Source organism: Cervus canadensis, chromosome 25 (genome assembly GCF_019320065.1).
Source record: "Cervus canadensis isolate Bull #8, Minnesota chromosome 25, ASM1932006v1, whole genome shotgun sequence".
Lineage (NCBI taxonomy): Eukaryota > Metazoa > Chordata > Mammalia > Artiodactyla > Cervidae > Cervus > Cervus canadensis.
Window position 1 is genome coordinate 43,723,278 of NC_057410.1, and position 21,540 is coordinate 43,744,817.

Below are 21,540 nucleotides of genomic sequence, written 5' to 3' on the forward strand. Positions count from 1 at the left end.
TAATTTAACCTAGCTAGCCAGAGTTTTAATTGTCAAAAACTCATTTACTGAAGTGTTCACTGGTGCTTCTATACCTGAGTTTTTAAAGTTTTAGTTTAAATCACTGTTTAAAAAATCATACATCCAGATATTTTGTCACCTATCCAGTATGACTGTGATTCTAACTGAATTGAACAACAAAAACTAATGTGCTATTATTTCACCTTGTTATTTTAATTTCCATCCTCAGTTACAGTGTTTTTAGAATAGGATGGGAAAATGCTGACTGGTTTTTCTATAAGGGCTGAGAGTATTTTAAAATCAGAAGTAATATATAACACAATTGTAGTATCAAAGCGTCCCGTTTTTGCAGACTGAGGACAAAGTCTTAAAAATCTGTGACAAACATGTCGTTTCTCAGAATTCTACATCATCGGTAAATAAAGTTCATTATAGTGGATAAAACATTATATTAATCTATCAGTGCTAAAAAGATGCCATACAGGCAGGAGGCAGCTTTCTATGTTGGCTCCACAAACAGTATTTGCATGCCAAATAATGATTTCAACAACTGACTCGTTAAAAAGAAAAGCATCAAAATATGTCTTGGCAACATTTAAGAGACAGAAGCCAACCAAATGTCCTACAGAGGGGGAGAAATCAAAAGCCACATTCATATATTCCCTCCATATAAAATCCATGAAGCATCTGTAGTGATCTGGCACTCAAGTACCCAAAATGTGATACAACGTAAAAGGTGATTGTTTCGCCCAAAGTGAGCACATAAATGCTATGGTAACAAATGGTCTTTCTTTGTTTCTGGGGTACTGCCATTTTTGTGTAAATTTTAATGAATTTTAGGGTTTTAGTTGGCTAAATTACACAGGTTTCTCAATTATGCTTTAGATAATTTTAGAAAAATTAGTTTAAATCAAGCACCCTGGTAAGAGGCAAGGAGCCACTCTGCAGTGGAAGATTGTCTCTGCAGTAGGAAAAGGAGGAATATTGTTTTCTTTGCTCTGATACTGGAGTGATCTAGAAAACTGTCAGCTTCCACATCTTCATCAATATTCACATCAGTGCCTAGAAAAATATTCAGCAATTTCACAACTATTTAAATCAATATTCCTTTAATATTGGGTGGAAATGAAATTGCATGGCATCTTTGTTGAATGCATCCTTTATAGAAATGTATCCAATCTTGATGAAATCATTCCTAAAATAGCAAACAAAATAGCTAACTTGGAAAAACAAACAGTGACAGTTTGATCAGAAGAAAGGGCAAATTTTATGTGAATGCTCCCCTAGGCTTTGAAAGTGAGTGTTAGTCGCTGGGTCATGTCCAACTCCGTGATTCCATGGACTGTAGCCCGCCAGGCTCCTCTCCCCATGGGATCCTCCAGGCAAGAATACTGGAGTGGGTAGTCATTCCCTTCTCCAGGGGATCCTCTGGACCCAAGGATCAAACCTGGGTCTCCTGAATGGCAGGCAGATTCGTTACCGTCTGAGCCACTAGGGAAGCTCTAGGCTTTAAATACAGTATTTTAATACCAGATTTCCAAGTTCCCAAGGATACTCCTAGGATTCTTTAACAAACTAAAACTTAAGTTACAAGCAAAAGAATGAAATCAGGGAGCCCAATTTGCTCCCTGCAGATGTCTTTGCATGAAAAGATCTGCTCTCAAAAATAAAAGAGAGCTAAGCAGAAGGACCACACTGACTCCTAGTAATTTGGGCTCACAAGACCTGAACTAGATTCAGGACACAACTTTTTTAAGAATACCCTGAACTTCCACCAGAAGTCCCTACTGTCCAGCTAGATGCTAGGCTTTCAAAGATCAACTGTTCAAAACAGATTTGCTTATTACTTAATATCTATAGAAGGCATGCATTGAGATCTGCAAGAATAATGTCCTCTTAAATTTCTAAAAGCCATCCTAGAATTCTCTTTTCTTATGGTGGGGCTTCCCTGGTGGCTCAGTGGTAAAGAATTAGCCTGTAATACAGGAGACGCAGGTCCGATCCCTGTGTCAGGATGATCCCCTGGAGGAAATCCCACTCCAGTATTCCTGTCTGGGAAATCCCATGGACCAAGAAGCCTGGCAGACTTAACAGTGCATGGAGTCACAGGAGAGTAGGACATGACTTAGTGACTAAACAACAATGTTGAGAAGAGAAAGACACATATTAATAGTTCCCTGATATATTTTTGATATAGTCATTTTAGTAGAATTTCTCTTTGATGTAGTCTTAAATAAGGTAATAAACTGTCAAATGGTACCATGGGAAATTAAAAAAGCTCAGACATTTTCACTGTATATAAAAACAATAGTATTTTTATTTCTACAAGTAATACTCCCAACAGATTAGGACACTCAAGTCCTATTTCAAAAAATTAGAGTAGAATCCAGTATTCATTGCTGAGAATCCTGAAAAAGCATTTAAGGATAAAATTTGGGGCACTGTAGTAAAAGCTGGTGATGTCATCAATATAAACATCTCGTACACATATTATCAATTTGTTAAGCAATTTTCCTAGGGGCCAGGAAAAAGCCAGTAAAAATATTGGCTCACAACCCTCTAATAGATTCTAATATGGAGAAGACAAACTTGATATGAATTAAGATATTATTAATAATTTCCTTATTAGACATAAATATGCAGTAAAGAGAATTATTTCATTCATATTAAGGGAGACATTCATCCCAAGAAGGCTTAACCCTGAGAGCTGACCTGTTGTGAGCTATAAGTACTCCTAAGACCCACTGCAAAATTATTAGATGCCATGGGTCCTGTCCTTTTTTTTTTCAATTTTGCTATTTTTAACTGCCTATCTTCTGCTTGCCTTACTCTGCTGTTACATACAGTGAGAAGCGTGTCAGTAGAAACATATTAAAGCACAATATATATTGGAATAAATTGGCATTTTTCATTCTAAAAATAAAAGAGAACTAAGAATTTAGACTGACAAGAGTTATGCATATGTAAGCTCTGTATTTTGATCAGCTGAGTCTGGCAGAAATGCAGGTGAATACTGGAGGTAATCTGTGAGTAAGAAATTAAAAGTTCATGCACCTGGAACCACCTTTTGTCAACACGCCAAAATACATGAAGTGTAAATTTCAATTTCAGGTTATCACAAAATTCACAGTTGGTTAAAAACAAGACAATATTATAATAGCAGGTAAAAGTCACATGTTCCAAAATATGTTATAAAATTATTTCCTTTTACTCAAATAATATCACACTGACTGTCACTAAGGGGAAAGAAGGCCTACATGACAAGTAGTGGTAAGTCATTAAGTCTGAGCTGAAGTATAACCTTTAGAGAAAGTGATCATCTTTTAAGTAGAGAAAGGAGAACTAAAGTATGTTTCTGCATACACTTCCACTACTTGCAATGGAATACTCTGGGCCATAATTTGTGTAAGAAGACTCCATCGGAACTTGAGAGGCAACCCGGTGGTTGAGTCCCCTGTTTTCTGCCTGCTCAGAAGCTTTTGGGTTTTGTTGTGGTTATGGTTTGTTGGTTTTGCCTCCTACTGCTTGGGTTCTACAGCAGTCCAAAATATGGATAATTGCAGACAGAAAAAGCCCTAGAAATGCTTGCAGGGTCTACCCAGAGGTATAGGAAAAGGAGCAAAGCAGCTGGGGACAGAATCATTTGGTTTTATCCTCCCTACTCCAACCCCGATGGCCACCAGCCAAGAAGTGGTGCCCCTCTTCCTTCCTGTAGAGATGTAGTGACCTTGGAGATGCTTCACACCTCTCACCACAAATCCGTGGCCTTTCCCGTCTCCATCATCAGTATGCAGCAGATCCTGGGGCTGGAACCCCAGGCGCTCCCCTATCCTACACCAGGAGAGCCTGGGAAGATCCGGTATCAGTTGCCCTCCCCACTAGTGAACATCCAGTCCCTGAGAGTGGGTCCCTATTGATCCCTTTGTCCTATGCTAGGCAAGTGCTAGCAAAGAGATGAATTCCTTCCTCCCCTCAGGGACACTCTACAGGACTGAACCCTGGGAGGGCTGCCAGGAGGCTGAAGCCCTGACTTTATACTGAGTAGAACAGTAAGAGCCCTGAGAACCAAAAGGAGAAGGTCGCAGAGAGAAAGGAGCTAAAAAAGGGATACTTTAAATCCGAGTATGATGTCTTGAGCCTACTCCCAAAATTGTGCATGCATGAATCCCACCAGAATCAGCACAACAAAAATTCTGAGCATGTGAGTTTCAGATTGGCCTCTGGGAGAAAGACACAGTGAGATGGACCAGAATAGCACTGTAAAGGCTTTGAAAACAAGACTGACCCTGGAACCACAATCCACAGAAAGTAAGGACATGTGGTCTGATCTGAACTGGGCTGACCATCTGCTAAAAGAAACAATCACAAGAACATAAATCCAGATGACTTTAAAAGGATCCAGAATATCATAATGTAAAATTACGGGACATAAAAAGAATTCGGAAAACCTAAACACCCCAGGAAAGGAGTATTTCAAGGCTGTATACTGTCAGTTTGAGTAAACTCCGGGAGTTGGTGATGGACAAGGAGGCCTGGCGTGCTGCGATTCATGGGGTCGCAAAGAGTCGGACACGACTGAGCGACTGAACTAAACTGAACTGAACTGATACTGTCACCCTGCTTATTTAACTTCTATGCAGAGTACATCATGAAAAACAATGGGCTGAATGAAGCACAAGCTAGAATCAAGATTGCCGAGAGAAATATCAATAACCTCAGAAATGCAGATGACACCACCCTTATGGCACAAAATGAAGAAGAACTAAAGAGCCTCTTGACTAAAGTGAAAGAGGAGAGTGAAAAAGTTGGCTTAAAGCTCAACATTCAGAAAACTAAGATCATGGCATCTGGTCCCATCACTTCATGACAAATAGATGGGAAAACAGTGGAAACAATGACAGAGTTTATATTTTTGGGCTCCAAAATCACTGCAGATGATGACTGCAGCCATGAACTTAAAAGATTCTTGCTCCTTGGAAGAAAAGCTATGACCAACCTAGACGGCATATTAAAAAGCAGAGACATTACTTTCACAGCAAAGGTCCATATAGTCAGAGCTATGGATCTTCCAGTAGTCATGTCACATGATGGATGTGAGAGTTGGATTGTAAAAAAAGGCTGAGTGCCAAAGAAATGATACTTTTGAACTGTGTTGTCAGAGAAGATTGTTGAGAGTCCCTTGGACTGCAAGGAGATCCAACCAGTCCATCCTAAAGGAAATCAGTCCTGAATATACATTGGAAGGACAGATTCTAAAGTTGAAACTCCAATACTTTGGCCACCTAATGTAAAAAACTGGCTATCTGAAAAGACCCTAATGCTGGGAAAGACTCAAGGTGGGAGGAGAAGGGGACAACAGAGGATAAGATGGTTGGACGGCATCACTGACTCAATGGACATGAGTTTAAGTAAACTCTGGGAGTTGATGATGGACAGGGTGGCCTGGCATTCTGCAGTCCATGGGGCCACAAAGACTCAGACATGACTGAGCAACTGAACTGAACTGAGCTTCTTTAAAAAAGAAAAAACACCTCTTTAAAAAAGATGCTCAACAAATGCCAAACCCAAGATGATCCAAGTATTAGAAATACCAGATAAAAATTTTAATGTAGCTATTGTATCTGTAGGGCAATGTTCCCCAACCATTATGGCACCAGCGACGGTTCATGGAAGCCAATTTTTCAATGGAACAGGGGCGGGGGGAAGGGGCGATGGTTTCAGGATGATTCAAGCACATTGCATTTGTTGTGCACTTTATTTCTATTATTATTACATCAGCTCCACCTCAGATCATCAGGCATTAGATCCTGGAGGCTGGGGACCCCTCCAGTGCAGGGAAATAAAACTTTTCTAGATTTCTCGTTGCTCCTATAAAAAACCTAGCCTTCTGAGACTCTTCAAATGCTTTGAGAATTTGATCAATAGCTGTTGGTTTAGTTAATTGCTCTGATATGACAGGATAATAAAAATTTTCTAATTTTCCTGGGCTATACAATGCTTGCAGCCTAGACGAGATCCCTGGGGCTTTCCAGGTGGCACTAGTGGTAAAGAACCCATCTGCCAATGCAGGAGACTTAAGAGATGCTGGTTTATCCCTGGGTCAGGAAGATCCCCTGGAGGAGGAAATGCCACCTCACTCCAATATTTTTTGACAGGAGAATCCCACAGACAGAGGAGCCTCATGGGAACTAGTCCATAGGGTCAAAAGGACAGACTGAAGCAACTTTGCATGCAAGCACAGACTAGATCCCTAGGTTAAACTCGTAAGGTGCCCAGGAGACTGGCTCACTATCTTCCTTGGCATTTACATGTCAAAAAAGATGGTTTTAGAAGTTGGAAACATTGCTAGGTTATAAAAGTTAAGACACACAGGGCTATCTGCCTCCTGGAGAGATGTTATGTACATATCAAAGAGCTGGAGTTTGGATTCAGGCCATTATGTTACCAAGGAGACCTCTTTAGGAGGAGTGAAAGACAGTTGCCTCCTGCCTCTTTATAAGCAGAGAAAAGTTATTTTCCTTGTCTCTCATCTGTAGTGTGTCTGGCTACTTATGTAGAGAAATTTCCCATTGACTCTTGTTGGGTCACCTAGGGATAAGACCTAGAGAAAGAGAGCACTTACCATTAAGAAATCTGTTTTTGACCCAGAACATCACATCTACACATTAAGGGTAAAATTAACAAAGATAAATATTAACACCCCACAGCAGCATGGCCCAAAGTCCATACCATTCCAAGCACCCCTGGAATGAAGGGAGAGGTTCTCAGCAAAGAAATGGAAGTTACAAAAAGCAACCAAATGACCTACAAGAAGGGACAGGGGTTTCCCTGGTGGTGCAGGGGATAAGAATCCGCCTGCGAAGCAGGGGACCTGGGTTCAATCCCTGGTCTGGGCAAGATTCCACGTGCGGCAGAGCAGCCAAGTCCGTGTGCCACAGCTACTGAGTCTGTGGGCTACAACTCCTAAGTCCCCGTGCCCAGAGCCCATGCTCTGCGACAAGAGAAGCCACCACCACGCGCAGCCCCAGCACCGCAGCAAGGAGTGGCTGCCTGCCCCGATTAGAGAAGGCCTGCGTGCCGCAGTGATGGCTCAGTGCAGCCAAAAGTAAATAAATAACTTAAAAAAAAAAACAGGAAACAAAAGGGAGAAAATATATCATGAAGGAAATAAAAAGAGAAAAGTAAAAAGGAAGCCAATAATAAACCTGAAGACATAAATATATCAATACTTCATTTAAATGTAAATGGTCTTAAAAGCATCAGTTTGGAAACCAAATTTTTTTTTTAAAACTTCTATTTATAGTAGCCAAAAAAACTAAATACTTAGACATAAATTAAGAAAATATTCTACATACTTAAACACAAAATGTTAATGAAACATCAAAAAAAAGACTAAATAAATGGAGAGGTGTATGAAATTCATGGATTAGACAATTCAATATAGTCCAGATATCAATTTTTCTACAGATTTAACACAATTGCAATCGCAAATCCATGCAAGATTAATTTTAACTATAGAAAAGCTCATTCTAAAATATATATGGAAAAGTAAAGGAACAGATATTCACAATAATTTTGAAAAAGTGGAGCAATTTTGAAAACTGTGGACACTATTCAATTCTTAGACATTATATAATGCAATAGTATCAAGTCAGAGAAGTATTGGTGAAAAGATAAGCACAGAGATAAAAAAAAAAAAATGGAAGACACTCTGGAAAAAGAGCCACTCAAATATTGTCAGCTAATTTTCTACAAAGGCGCAAAGGCAATTCAATGGGGAAAGTCCAGTCTTTGTGACAAATGACACGTGGAGTAATTAACACCCATATTAAAAAAATCTTCAACATGTACCTTGCACCATATACAAAAGAAAAAATGCTCAAAATGTAAATGTAAGCTGATATAAAATGTAAAACAATAAAACTAAGGGTAAATGGCAAAATTACATAACATTTAGATGAAAACAAAGAAGAAAATATGACCTTGGTTTAGGAAAGAGTTCTTAGATAAATACCATGATCCATAAAAGAAAAAAAATGGTGAATTAGACTTTTGCTTTATTAAGATGGCTTAATCCTGGGTCAGGAAGATCCACTGGAGAAGGGATAAGCTACCCACTCCAGTATTCTTGGGCTTCCCTTGAGGCTCAGCTGGTAAAGAATCCACCTGCAATGTGGGAGACTTGGGTTCAATCCCTAGGTTGAGAAGATCCCCTGGAGAAGGGAAAGGCTACCTACTCCAGTATTCTGGCCTGGAGAATTCCATGGACTACACAGTCCATGGGGTCACAAAGTCAGGCACGTCTGAGCGACTTTCACTTCACTTCATTAAGCAGTAAAGAATTCACCAGCCGATGACACAGGAGATGCCACCAGACACAGGAGATGCAGGTTCATTTGATCCTTGGGTCAGGAACATCCCCTGGAGTAGGAAATGGCAACCCACTCCAGTATTCGCGCCTAGAAAATTCCATGGACAGAGAAACCAGGCAGGCTACACTCCATGGGGTTGCAAAAGAATTGGACATGACTGAGCGAGCAAGTATGATTAAGAGCACTTTTAAAGAATAAAGAGACCAGTCAGAGACTAGAAAATATAGGACTTGTATCCAGAATATATATATATATTTATATTTATATACACACACATATATGTATCTTCTTTGGTGAAAAATCTGTTAAAATCTTTTGCCTATTTTTTAAAAATTGGGTTTTTTTTTTTTTCTTAGTGCTCAGTATTGAGAGTTTATATATATATATATAGGAGCCTGACAAGCTACAGTCCATGGGGTTGCAATAGTCGGAATCAACTTAGCAACTAGATCATCATCATCATCATATATATACATATATACATATACTCCCCAGGAGTTTATATATTTTTAAAAAATAGGCAGAAGATTTTAACAGATACTTCACCAAAGAAGATACATGAATGGCAAATAAACACAAGAAAATTTCGGTTTCTAACATCACCAGTCATTGTTGCTGTTGATTGGTCGCTCAGTCGTGTCTGACTCCTTTGCGATCCCATGGACGGTAGCCTGTCAGGCTCCTCTGTCCATGGGATTTCCCAAGCAAGAATACTGGAGTGGGTTACCATTTTTTTCCCCAGGGATCTTCTCAACCCAGGGATCAAAACCCATGTCTCCTGTGTTGGCGGGTGGATTCTTTACCACTGAGCTACCAGGCAAGCCACATTAGTCATTACAGACCAGCAAATTTAAAGCACAATGAGATACCTTTACATGTCTATTAGGATGATTAAAATTAGGAATAATGACAATTCCAAGACTAATAAAGATGAGATGAAACAGGAACACTCAGATTCTATGCATGGGAATATAAAATGGCACAGCCACCCTAGAAAACCATCTGGCAATTTCTTATAATCTTAAACACACACTTAACCAGTGTAACCCAGCAAACTCACTGTTAGTATGTAACCTAGAGAAATGAAAACTAATTTTCACACAAAAACTTGAACTTGAATGTATACAACAGCATTATTTACAACTGCCTCAGACTAGAAGCACTTAAAAAACCCTTTAACGGTAAAGGAAACACAAATGGGTTAGTACATCCACACAATGAAATACCGCACAGAACCATAAAAGGACAAATTATTGATACACACAACAACTTGAATGGATCTCGAATGAAATAACCCAGTCTCCAAAGGTTACATACTGCATTATTCCATTTATACAACATTCTAGAGAAGGCAAAAACAACATAGGAACAGAAAAAAATTAGTGGTTCCCAGGGGTTAGGCATGGGAAGTGTCAGAATAAAGAGGGAAACTCTTTGGCAGTGCTGAAATTTTTCTTTACCCTGTTTGTTTGTGATGGTTACAAGAATCCATACAAGTAAAAAGCTCATAGTATTACACAGTAAGGGCTTCCCAGGTGGCTCAGCGGTAAAGAATCCACCTTCAAAGCAGGAGAGACACAGGAGTCATGGGTCCAATCCCCGGGTCAGGACGATCCCCTGGAGAAGAGGACAGCAACCCACCCCAGCATTCTTGCCTGGAGAATCCCATGGACGGGGAAGCCTGGTGGGCTACAGTCCGTGGGGTGGCAAAGAGTCAGACACAGCTGAGCGACTTAGCACAAACATTACACAATAAAAAGGAGCATTTTTACTCTATTTTAAGGTAAATTAAAAAAAAGAGAGAGAACATTTTAGAACACTCTTCTGGGGACTTGGTATAATTTACATTGGAAGAAAATTCTCAAGATTTTAGAGTACAATAGAATGTTTAAATATCACACCAAGACTATATACAAACCTGGTTATCAAACAGGAGCAAATCAAGATGCTAGAAGCAATCAAGTAGCAAAGATCGAGGAGCAAATGTATACAGACTCTCCCATAAATTATAAATATATGTAAGTGCTTATGCTTCCTGTCTATCATGAGGCAGAAATCAGGGGACTATGGAGAACAGGAGAGAAAGGAAGGTGAGGGAAACACCCAAGTGACCACCGAGCCTGTGCCTCAAAGGAAGGCCCGATCATTTTTCAGGTCGAATGACAACCTCAGGATTGACTTTAACTTAGTTCTGTCCCTAAACACTATCTAGAATAAAAGACCAATATTCATCAATACCTCCTCAATGGCACCTGCAGAAATCCTGTGACCTGCAACATTTATCACATCATCAACTCGAGACATAACATAAACGTAGCCTTCTTCATCCATGTATCCAGCATCCATGGTGTCATAGTATCCCTGAAAATAAGAATAAATAATGTCTGATTAGCATCTAGTATTAGGTAATGTAATTATTTTTAATCTTGGTAAAATATAAAATATGATAGATTTGCATTTGGCTTTCTCACAACTAGCCTATTGAATTCCATTACTTCTGATTTTGAAAGCTTACTATTAATAGAATCTCTTTGCTCCCTTGACATTCAGGAATAAATTAAAGTGTTCTTATACATGTTGAAGCTAAGCATTTGGACTGAGAGTTTCAAAGTTTACGAACCCAATTTCTTCTTTTAATGGAGAAGTAATAGCTCAATAGTTCCAGTATGCTTTGGTATTGCAAAAGTAGTTCTTTGATAGATTTTCTGGGTTAATTTGTAAAGATGTTAAAGCTCTCTATTAAAAATTACAAAATAGACCACTAAGTTTTTAACATAGATTTGGATTGGACTTGAGCTTCAATGAAATTATAGCTAAATAGTAAGTATAAAACTTATTTTTTTGTCAACTCAGAGTAGTAGTACAGTTTCAGATGTCACAACAGAATGAAAAATCAAGAAGAATAAGAATTAGAAAGAAAGAAATATTCCTCCCCCTAATGCTTCAGAATTGCATTAATACCTGTATTATGAGCTTGGGCTTCCAGATAAATTCAGGCAAGTCACTATTTGTGTTTCTTAATCTTCCTAAGAATCAGTATGCTCATCTATTAAATCGGGTAATGGACCATGCCTTATAAGGCTCTGAGAAGCTTCAATGAGATGGAGCGTATAAAGAGGGCAGACTGAGGCACATCATAAATCCTCAATAATCGGCACCTCTCACAGCAATTACTGTAAGAAAGGCAATCTAGAATACAGTTAAGAACACGGGCTCTGGAGCCAGAAATTATGGGTCCAAAATGACGGGTCAGCTCTTTTACTCTAAACAGGGCGCAAGTTACTCAACCCTTCTGGTTGAGGTAACAAGACAAAGTATAGATTCATTATATCTAGTTTAATCATAAACTATGGTTTACGGGGCTTTGAAGGAGCTTTCAATTTTGTTAAAGGTGGTCATGTTGAAAACCACATGCACATATCATGTGTCACTGTCAGGGTGTAATTAATCACATCAGTACTCTGATGATTTGACTGGGGCCCATCAGGCAGATAGATGGGGCTTATTGGCGTCAATTTTACAGACAAATCTTCTCTGCCACAGTCCCTTGGGGCATGTTTAATCTTGGCTACTGAGGTCATTTAACCCTGAGATGTCTTTCTCAAGGAAGCTATTTTAATTCTTGTCATTTGTCTAGTTGATTAGGTTAGGTGTCCTTCACTCACAAATAATAAGGAGAGAATGCTAAATACTTAGACTCACCTTTGCTTTTTAATGCAATTCTAATCATTCATTCTTTTTTAACCCAGTGTATAATGAGGACCAGGTATTTCTCTAAGGGAAAGAAATAGAGGTGAAAAGACAGCAGCAAGATGAGAGTGGGACCCTTTTGCGCATTATCAATTATGTACTATTATAAACATAAACCACATGACCCTGGCACAGAGTAACAGGTAAATGATAAAGCAGAATGCAAAAAGACACTTTTTGTTATCCAAAGCACTAGAAGTTGGATGTCTTTATCCTGTATTTGTATTTCAAAATAAAGAACTCAGAGGGCACTCAGGAGTGAATGCCAAAATAGGCAAAGAGATTTTAAAAAATGTACAATTTCTGGCAAGCAGAGCAAATGTTCCTCAAATTTTGCTCATACAGAGGAGGTGTGCATGAATGCTAAGTCGCTTCAGTTGTGTTTGACTCTGCAATCCTAGGGACTGTAGCCCGCCAGGCTCCTCTGTCCATGAGATTCTCCAGGCAAGAATCCTAGAGTGGGCTGTCATTTCATCCTCCACGGGATCTTCCCAACCCAGGGATCAAATCCATGTCTCTTATGTCTCCTGTACTGGCAGGTGGGTTCTTTACCATTAATGAGGTTCTAACAACTGTCCAGTTCTGACCAGGTGTTCTCAGTCTGGGAGGAGGAATCCAATGCAAGAAATCATATAGAAAGTCTCCAAACATTTTAGTTTAGCAAAACCTCTCCTAAAATGAAAGGCTGGTAACTTTCAGAAAAAAATAAGAGAAACTGAGATATTTGTAGGTCCAGAAACTGATGAAAAACATATTAAAATGACTTATTTAGACATTTGAGCTTTGGGCATTCTTTCCCTCTGAGATCTGGAAACTGGTCCAGATAATCTTTAAGGGTAGCTTTGTGATCCATGATTCTAAGAGTAAGCTGCTCACTGTTATTACAGTGAACTACAGAGAAGTACGTAAGGTGAGTTTAAAGAATAATGAAATTCTTACTGGAAACTTTTCAAAGTATAAATGCTTGAATGCCTCTTGATTCTTCCAGAGTCCTGAAAAAGCTCCAGGTGGTAATGGCAACCTTATATAAAAACAGAGCATGAGAATTAGGATGAAAGTGGTAATAAAGACAGACTGATTAGAAGTAATAATTTTCCGCCATGATGGGTAAGAACAATTCAAATCCTACATTGAACTGTAACCCCTAAACCTGCTAGATAGATCATGTCTGACTGAGGGTGAAGCAGCTGACCAAGACATAGCAAAGTCACGGAGGGGCAACTGCAGTTTCTGAGAAGTGCATACAAGGCATGCCATCTTGGCATTCAGATAGTGATTAGCATCAGTCACTGTTTTGGTAAGACGCACAACATCTGCAAAAAGGAACCAGAAATGCATCATTATATTACTTTTTAAGGGAAATTTCCTTCCACCATAGGCAAATAAATCAATTTTTTTTTTGAAGTATCAAGGTACCAACTGCCACCTTTGCCAGTCTCGTTGCGCAGGGAGATGATCCAATGAAACATCCCATGAATAGTCTTATCTTCACAATCAATGCCTCCCCACTCTTCCTCTCCTGGTCTTCCTTTTCATGACAATGCAGACCTATGTTATTTCTCACCCCTATGAGCCCATGAAGACATGTGAGCATATAAAATAGAAGATAGCATTTATCTATTCTTTGTAATCAATTCCCTCCTCAATTTCCTTCTTTTTTTCCATAGTATTAAACAGGGATTATACATAAGAATCCTCCTGCAATGCGGGAGACCTGGGTTTGATCCCGGGGTTGGGAAGATCCCCTGCAGGAAGGCATGGCAGCCCACTCCAGTGTTCTTGCCTGGCGAATCCCCATGGACAGAGCAGCCAGTCCATGAGGTCGCAAAGCCAGACACGACTGAGCAATTAAATGCATACATATGACAAGGGCTCCCCTCTATCTGTGCATGCGTGTTTGCTCAGTTAAGTCTGATTCTTTGTGACCCCATGGGCTTAGTAGCCTGCCAGGCTCCTCTGTCCACGGAGTTTGCCAGGCAAGAATACTGGAGTGGGTTGCCATTTCCCACTCCACAGGATCTTCTAGATCAGGGATCAAAACTGTATCTCTTGTGCCTCATGCATCGGCAGGCGGATTTTTAACTACTGCACCACCTGCGAAGCCCATGTCTATCTATCTATCTTTACATAAATAAATTCTCATATCAGTGCCCTGTAGAAGTATCACCTATCAAAAATAACCACTCAGTGTACTTTCTGGACACAGAAACTTTTGAGATGCTTTATAGTTTGTAAATTTAGATACTGTAAAATGTCAAGATTTTCAAAACCCTACCCTCTGGTACTCACAAAAGATGCCAAGTGAAGCAGTGATTTCACAGCACTGATGTGAGAAAATGGGACGTGAAGGAGACACAGTGACTGCCGACATGAGGCAACATCACCCACTTCCAACCCCGGTATTAGGCTTCTGAGTCACTGAATTGTATTCTCACATTCTGCCAGGAGAAAACGCTGTTCCCGGTGGGATCGGCCATCCAGCTAGGACCGTCCTTTTCCACCACGTCTAGCCTGCCCACAGCTCTTCCCTTGGTAAGTCTCCTTTTTGTACTATTTTAAGATGGAGGAAAATTGTGACCCCAGGGTTTCTGGACCTCATTATCATTTCATAAAATACACGTGAAAGCATTTTGTAACCTGAAAAATTAAAAGCTACAGAGATGCTGCTGAATTGTTACTGCCGTTACTATTACTGTTCATCGCCAGCTTGCAGGAAGGCAGCAAGCTGAAGCGTGTCATCCCTTCAGGTCGTTTAACTGACTTTTCTGTGTGAGGCCGTGTTGGAGACAATGGAGCAGGGTGGGGTGTGAGGTAAATTTGAATGTACACGTTGGGTAGAGGGGGAGCAGTTTTGACTCAGTTCCACCTGATACAGAAATACACAGAACTGCTGATCCAAATTCTTAAACACATAACATTGCCCATACGAAGAACAATGCGTACAGACGGACATGCTGCTCAAGTGTCTCATCCATTGTATCTACCCCAAATGTAAGACTTTCAACATCCATGTACTGCCTCCTCCCAGTAAATAGAGACTTCTGAGTGTCTGCAATAATAATCCAAATGAGTTAGTACTTCATGTACAGAACGTGAGCTGCATTTCCTCAGTTAGTTGCTCAGCCGTGTCCAACTCTTTGAGACCAGATGAACTGCAACACGCCAGGGTTCCCTGTCCATCACCAACTTCTGGAGCTTGCTCAAACTCACGTCCATCAAGTCGGTGATGCCATCCAACCATCTCATCCTCCGTCGTCCTCTTCTCCTCCCACCTTCAGTTTTTCCCAGCATCAGGGTCTTTTCCAATGAGTCAGCTCTTTGCATCAGGTGGCCAAAGTATTGGAGTTTCAGATTCAGCATCAGTCCTTCCAATGAATATTCTGGACTGATTTCCTTTAGGATGGACTGCGTTTTCTAGTGGCCTAGAATATACCTAATTCAGTGTATGCACATAGGACCAAGAGTTTAGCATTTTCTGGTAAGAATGTTCCTGGAGAGAAAAGGAAATCTTACATTTCCCAGAAGCTGATTAAGTTTGCAATCTCTGTTCTTAAAAGAAGACGTCCTGATGATGTTTTCTCTTACTTCCCGAAAAAGTTTGATACTAGGATTGGTAACATATAGATTGTGTGTTAGTCACTCAGATGTATCTGACTCTGCAACCCCATGGACTGTAGCCTGCCAGGGTCCTCTGTCCATGGAATTCTCCAGGCAAGAATACTGGAGTGGGTTGCCATGCCCTTCTCCAGGGGATCTTCCTGACCTAGAGATCCAACCCGGGTCTCCTGCATTGCAGGCAGATTCTTTACCACCTGAGCCACCAGGGAAGGCCAACAGATAGGTTATATTCTTATAATTAATTAAAGTCTAGAGGGTTACAAGTACAGATTGCGATTCCTTCAGAAAAATTAAGGAGACTTGCTTTCTCAGCCATTGCACAAAACTTTAAATATCTGCACAAATCTTCTGAAGAATAGGGACAGCAGGAATTTTTAAATCATCTGTGAGAAAGGTCTGCCTAAGTTTGGATACACCTATAGACCCTGGGAATTAAGTATAACACAGCAAGAGGATGATCCATGGAGAGGAGTATAGAATATTAAGGAGAAATACAAGGTCAAATATGAGTTTTAAAGAAGGACCAATAAAATGAAAAAAAAAAAAAAGACCATGAAGAAAAAGAAGAAAATCAGAGCTGTATGAGAAGCAGGAAACACTAGTATGTGAAGAGCCTCCCAAGCAGAATTTTAGTAATACTGAGTGTTCAACAAGGTCAAGTGAAGGGCAAATTATTTTCCAAGTGGATTCACCAGAGGTCATGGAACTCAATGACTAAGATATTGTGAATCACCCCCAGGATCACCATTTCTGCAGAGGGAAGATGAAATGACTACAGTGATCAGGGAGTAATCAGAAAAGTGCAGATGGTAAGGTTAGACTCTACTTTTTAAAAGTTTGTGGGTGACTGGAAGGAGAGAAGCAAACTGGGGTTTAATGCAGAGAGACAGGCTGATTTAAGACGTGAAATACTTAAGCAGAAGTAGCCAATGGAGAGAGGGTGGAGATTTGAGAGTTAGAGAAGAAAACACCAGAAGAATTCTTTGATCATTTAATTAATTTATTCATTCATGCACACATTAACTCAGGCATTTATTTTCTGCATTCAATCAAGTATTTGTGGAGTGTTTGGCATTCCTCAATCACTGTAGGAGACACAAATGATAAATATATATAAACTATTTCCAAGATGCACAGAGATTCTGGCATATTGTATGTTATGGGAAATTAAGTATTTTTTTAGAATACATGTAGGGACTACATGACTAAAGACTAAAGAATGAAGTCTATTCCATTAAATTAATGACATAACATCAAAACATCTAGAGTGTTTATATTCAAGATATTTGTCAGGCAAGTTTTACAGCAGATGGTTAAACCCTGTACTATCAGGAACTCTTGGAAGGGAAGTTTTTTTATCACCAGCCAAGGTATGGATCTGTGGCAAATGGCATATATGTCTGGTCCTAAGTCATTTTTGAGATGAACCCTAGGAAATGTCTTTATTGTCCCCAAATCTAACTGAGGAACAGGCAGGAAAGCAAGATATGAAGTTGCAGTTGACAATTAGTAGGATAAAGTAAGAGAATGCTACCCATTCTTCACTAATAAAGTCTGGTGAATTGAAAAATGCAAATGTTAATTGACTATTGAAAAGAGACTCTAAAGAAGGAACCTTGGAAGGTAACACTTAACAGTTCTAATGCAAAGCAGGAAAGAAGAGGGGGTTCCAGAACTGGAAATATCAGTGATTTTGTACATGAATATGTATAAAATATGTTGTAAGAGAAACAATAGTCTCCAGAAAAAAAGTTAGATGTATACAAGCTAGAGCAGAACTGGTTTTTGCAGTATTCAAAAGCAACACTTTTCTTGTTGCTAACCTAATGCTTATTCTGTATTAAATGCAGGTTTTACTTAGAAAAAGAATCCTTTTTTTTTTTTTCTGTTGTTACAATAACATAAAAATTCATTGGAAAGGTAGACGGAAGGAAATTTTCTGAAAATACTAAGAAACATGCTGGTTAATGCCTTGTTGTTTGCAAGTTCAGTCACTAAGTCCTGACTCTTTGTGACCCCACAGACCGCAGTACCCCAGGTTCTCTCTCCTTCACTATCTCTCCGAGTTTGCTGAAACTCATGTCCATTCAACCATTTCACCCTCTGTCGCCCCCTTCTCTTTCTGCCCTCAATCTTTCCCAGCCATCAGAGTCATTTCCAATGAGTTGGCTCTTCACATCAGGTGGCCAGGTATTGGAGCTTCAGCTTCAGCATCAGTCCATCCAATAAATATTTAGGGTTGATTTCCTTTAAGATGGGCTTCCCTTGTGACTCAGCTGGTAAAGAATCCACCTGCAATGTGGGAGACCTGGGTTCGATCCCTGGGTTGGGAAGATCCTCTGGAGAAGGGAAAGGCTACCCATTCCAGTATTCTGGCCTGGAGAATTTCATGGACCGTACAGTCCTTGGGGTCACAAAGAGTCAGACTTGACTGAGCAACTTTCACTTTCCTTTAGGATGGACTGGTTGGATCTCCTTGCTGTCCAAGGGACTCTCAAGAGTCTTCTCTAGCACTGCAATTCAAAAGCATCAATTATTTGGTGTTCAGCCTTCTTTACGGTCCAACTCTCACATCTGCACAAGACTACTGGGAAAACCACAGCTGGGACTGTATAGATCCTTGTCAGCAAAGTGATTACTCTGTTTCTTAATACACTGCCTAGGTGTGTCATAGCTTTTCTTCCAAGGAGGAAGATTCTTTTCTTTTCCTGGCTGCAATCACCATCCTTAGTTATTTTGGAGCCCAAGAAATAAAATCTGTCACTGTTTCCACTTCTCCTGTTCTATTTGCCATGAAGTGATGGGACTGGATGCCATGATCTTCGTTTTTTGAATGCTGAGTTTTAAGCCAGCTTTTTCACTCTCCTCTTTAACCCTCATCAAGAGGCTCTTAGTTCCTTAGAGTGGTGTCATTGGTGTCATCTGCATATTTGAGGTTGTTGCTGTTTCTCCTGGAAATCTTGATCCCAGGTTGTGATTCACCCAGGCCAGTATTTCACATGATGTACTCTATATATAAGTTAAATAAGCAGGGTGACAATATACAGCCTTGATGTACTTCTTTCCCAATTTGGAACAAGTCTGTTGTGCCATGTCCAGTTCTAACTGCTGCTTCTTGACCTGCATACATACCAGGTAGTCTGGAATTCCCACCTCTTTAAGATTTTTCACAGTTCGTTATGATTCACAGTCAAAGGCTTTCTTCAATGAAGCAAAAGTAGATGTTTTTCTGGAGTTCCCTTGTTTTTTTCTGTGATTCAACAGATGTTGGCTCTTTGATCTCTGGTTCCTCTGCCTTTTCTAAATCCAGTTGTTATATCTGGAAGCTCTCGGTTCACATACTGTTGACATAGCTTGAAGGATTTTGAGCACTACCTTGCTAGCATATGAAATGAGCACAACTGTATGGTAGTTTGAACATTCTCTGGCATTGCCCTTCTTTGGGATTGGAATGAAAACTGACCATTTCCAGTCCTGTGGTCACTGCTGAGTCTTCCAAATCTGCTGGCATATTTAGGGCAGCACTTTAACAGCATCATCTTTTAGGATTTGAAATAGCTCAGCTGGAATTCCATCATCTCTACTTCGTTCATAGTAATGCTTCCTAAGGCCTACTTGACTTTACACTCCAGGATGTCTGACTCTAGATGAGTGATCACATTATCACGGTTAATCGGGTCATTAAGACCTTTTTTGTACAGTTCTTCTTTACATTCTGCCACCTCTTCTTAATATCTTCTATTTCTGTTAGGTCCTTGCCGCTTCTGTCCTTGATTGTGCCCATCTTTGCAGGAAATGTTCCCACAGTATCTCTAATTTTCTCAAAGAGTTCTCTAGTCCTTCCCATTCTGTTGCTTTCCTCTATTTTTTGCACCGTTCACTTAAGAAGGCTTTCTTTTCTCTTCCTGCTATTCTCTGGAGCTCTGCATTCAGTCGGGTATCTTTCCCTTTCTCCTTTGCCTTTTGTGCCTTTTCTTTTCTCAGCTATTTGTAAGGCCTCTTCATACAACCACTTTGCCTTCTTGCATTTCTTTTTCTTTAGGATGGTTTTGGTCACAGTCTCCTGTACAATGTTATGAATCTCCATCCATTGTTTTTCAGACACTCTGTCTACCAGATCTAAGGCGCTGATTATCATCCTTCAAATATAAGATCAAATGCTACCACCCTGTGATATCTTCCCTAAGTCTTCCCAGAGTGAAAAGGAGAGCTCTGTTACAATCCATCCAATTGTGAATGTGGAGTTCCTCTTAAAGAATATTTTTTCCAAGTGTTAGTCTCTCAATTGTGTTTGACTTTTATGCAACCCCATGGGCTGTAGCCTGCCAGGTTCCTCTCTCTGTCCATGGAATTCTCCAGGCAAGAATACAGGAGTGGGTTGCCATTCCCTTCTCCAGGGGATCTTTCTGACCCAGGGATCAAACCTGGGACCCCTGCATTGCAGGCAAATTCGTTACCATCTGAGCCACCAGGGAAGCCCATTCTTCCCAAGGAAACCCTTAAATAGCAAATGAAGGAAGAGAAGATCCATCACTGTAGAAGGTAAACATCCCTGACCAATCTGAAAGATAAAACTCCTAGGTGCCTCCAATCCCACATAAAGGATGGTCTATATTCAATACTCCGTCAGGAATTCCCATTTGTGTCAGAAATAAAGACAAAACTCCTGTTCCCTAGAGAATTCTAGAGGCAGATCCCAACTTGGCACTCTCAGAGTTTCCTGTGAGGTCTTCAGGCTATACTGGAGATTTTCCTATGAAGCTATTTTTCATCTCCCCAGAAGTGACTTAGTCGGCCACAATTTCTTTCTCTTTGGGTAGACAAACAACTGGGTAAGAAATGTTGAGTTGTAGCTGTCTAACTATTAATGATGTTTAGATTTTAATGATGTTTTAGATAAAAAATGAGATAATATATGTCCCACTGCCTAACTCACAGTGTTGTTTTAAGGCTAATAAAAGATCATACTAAAATCTGCATAGGAGATTAGGAAGGAATGGGGTAACACCTCCATGCCACCCCTGGTTTAGTCAAAGGATAGATACACTGGTGAACCAAAGGTATCCTGATCTTCTCCCAAGACGGCAGCCCAGTGAGTGACCAAGTCACTCTTGCCAAACTGTAAAGATGTGAACAAACAATAAGGACCAAGTGTTCAATATCTGGAGGCTGAGAAACTGGCAGGCACCAGAGTAAAAGCCCCTCAGACGAGGCCATCTCACACCCTGGTGCCCCATTACTGCCTGCCGGGCACAGGCCAGCGGGACACGGCAGGAGGCAGACAAGCTGCGCTTCCAATAGCAACAACCCTGTCTGGTCAAAGAAAAACGTGTGTCCACAAGTCAGGAGGAGTCAGAGACCTCTGGCTTTAATAACAGTGAGCGCTGTGGCACTGAGGAAAGCAACTGCAGTTCAACTTTTCTTTCATGCCCTGCACGCTGTTGCCTGGAAATTACTGATTCATAGTTTTATTTCTGTACTCTGGAGCTCTGGATGCAATTACAGAAAAACCTTCTAAAATTCATGAACGTTCTGTATTCATAGCAATTCAGATATCATAACTTACCCACAAAATTAACTGCCTGGAGTAAGTTTCAGAATCAAAAGAATTTTCTACCTCCATGCAGGCATGTCATTTTCTCTTCTTATAGAAAGATAAATTCTTTGAAAGCAAGAAATCTACAAGAACTGTAAGATTCATGTTTATTACATCATAGGATCTACAGTAGTTCAGGAATCACTAAAATGTCTACCTTCTCGTTAGGGATCCTCAAGAGAAAAGCAGAGATTTTTAGAAAGC

The 21,540-nt window shown here is 40.2% G+C and overlaps 1 protein-coding gene across 2 annotated transcripts in view; it reads right to left on the minus strand.

Moving 5' to 3' along the window:
- Positions 1–21,540, minus strand: part of ACSS3 (acyl-CoA synthetase short chain family member 3) — a 162,707-nt gene that overhangs the window by 8,446 nt on the left and 132,721 nt on the right. For both annotated transcript variants that reach the window (XM_043446309.1, XM_043446308.1), the window contains 2 exons: positions 13,062–13,143; positions 10,611–10,733 (listed from right to left, as the gene is read on the minus strand). In XM_043446309.1, coding sequence (XP_043302244.1) covers positions 10,611–10,733; positions 13,062–13,143 — 205 coding nt within the window. The remainder of the gene's footprint in view (positions 1–10,610; positions 10,734–13,061; positions 13,144–21,540) is intronic.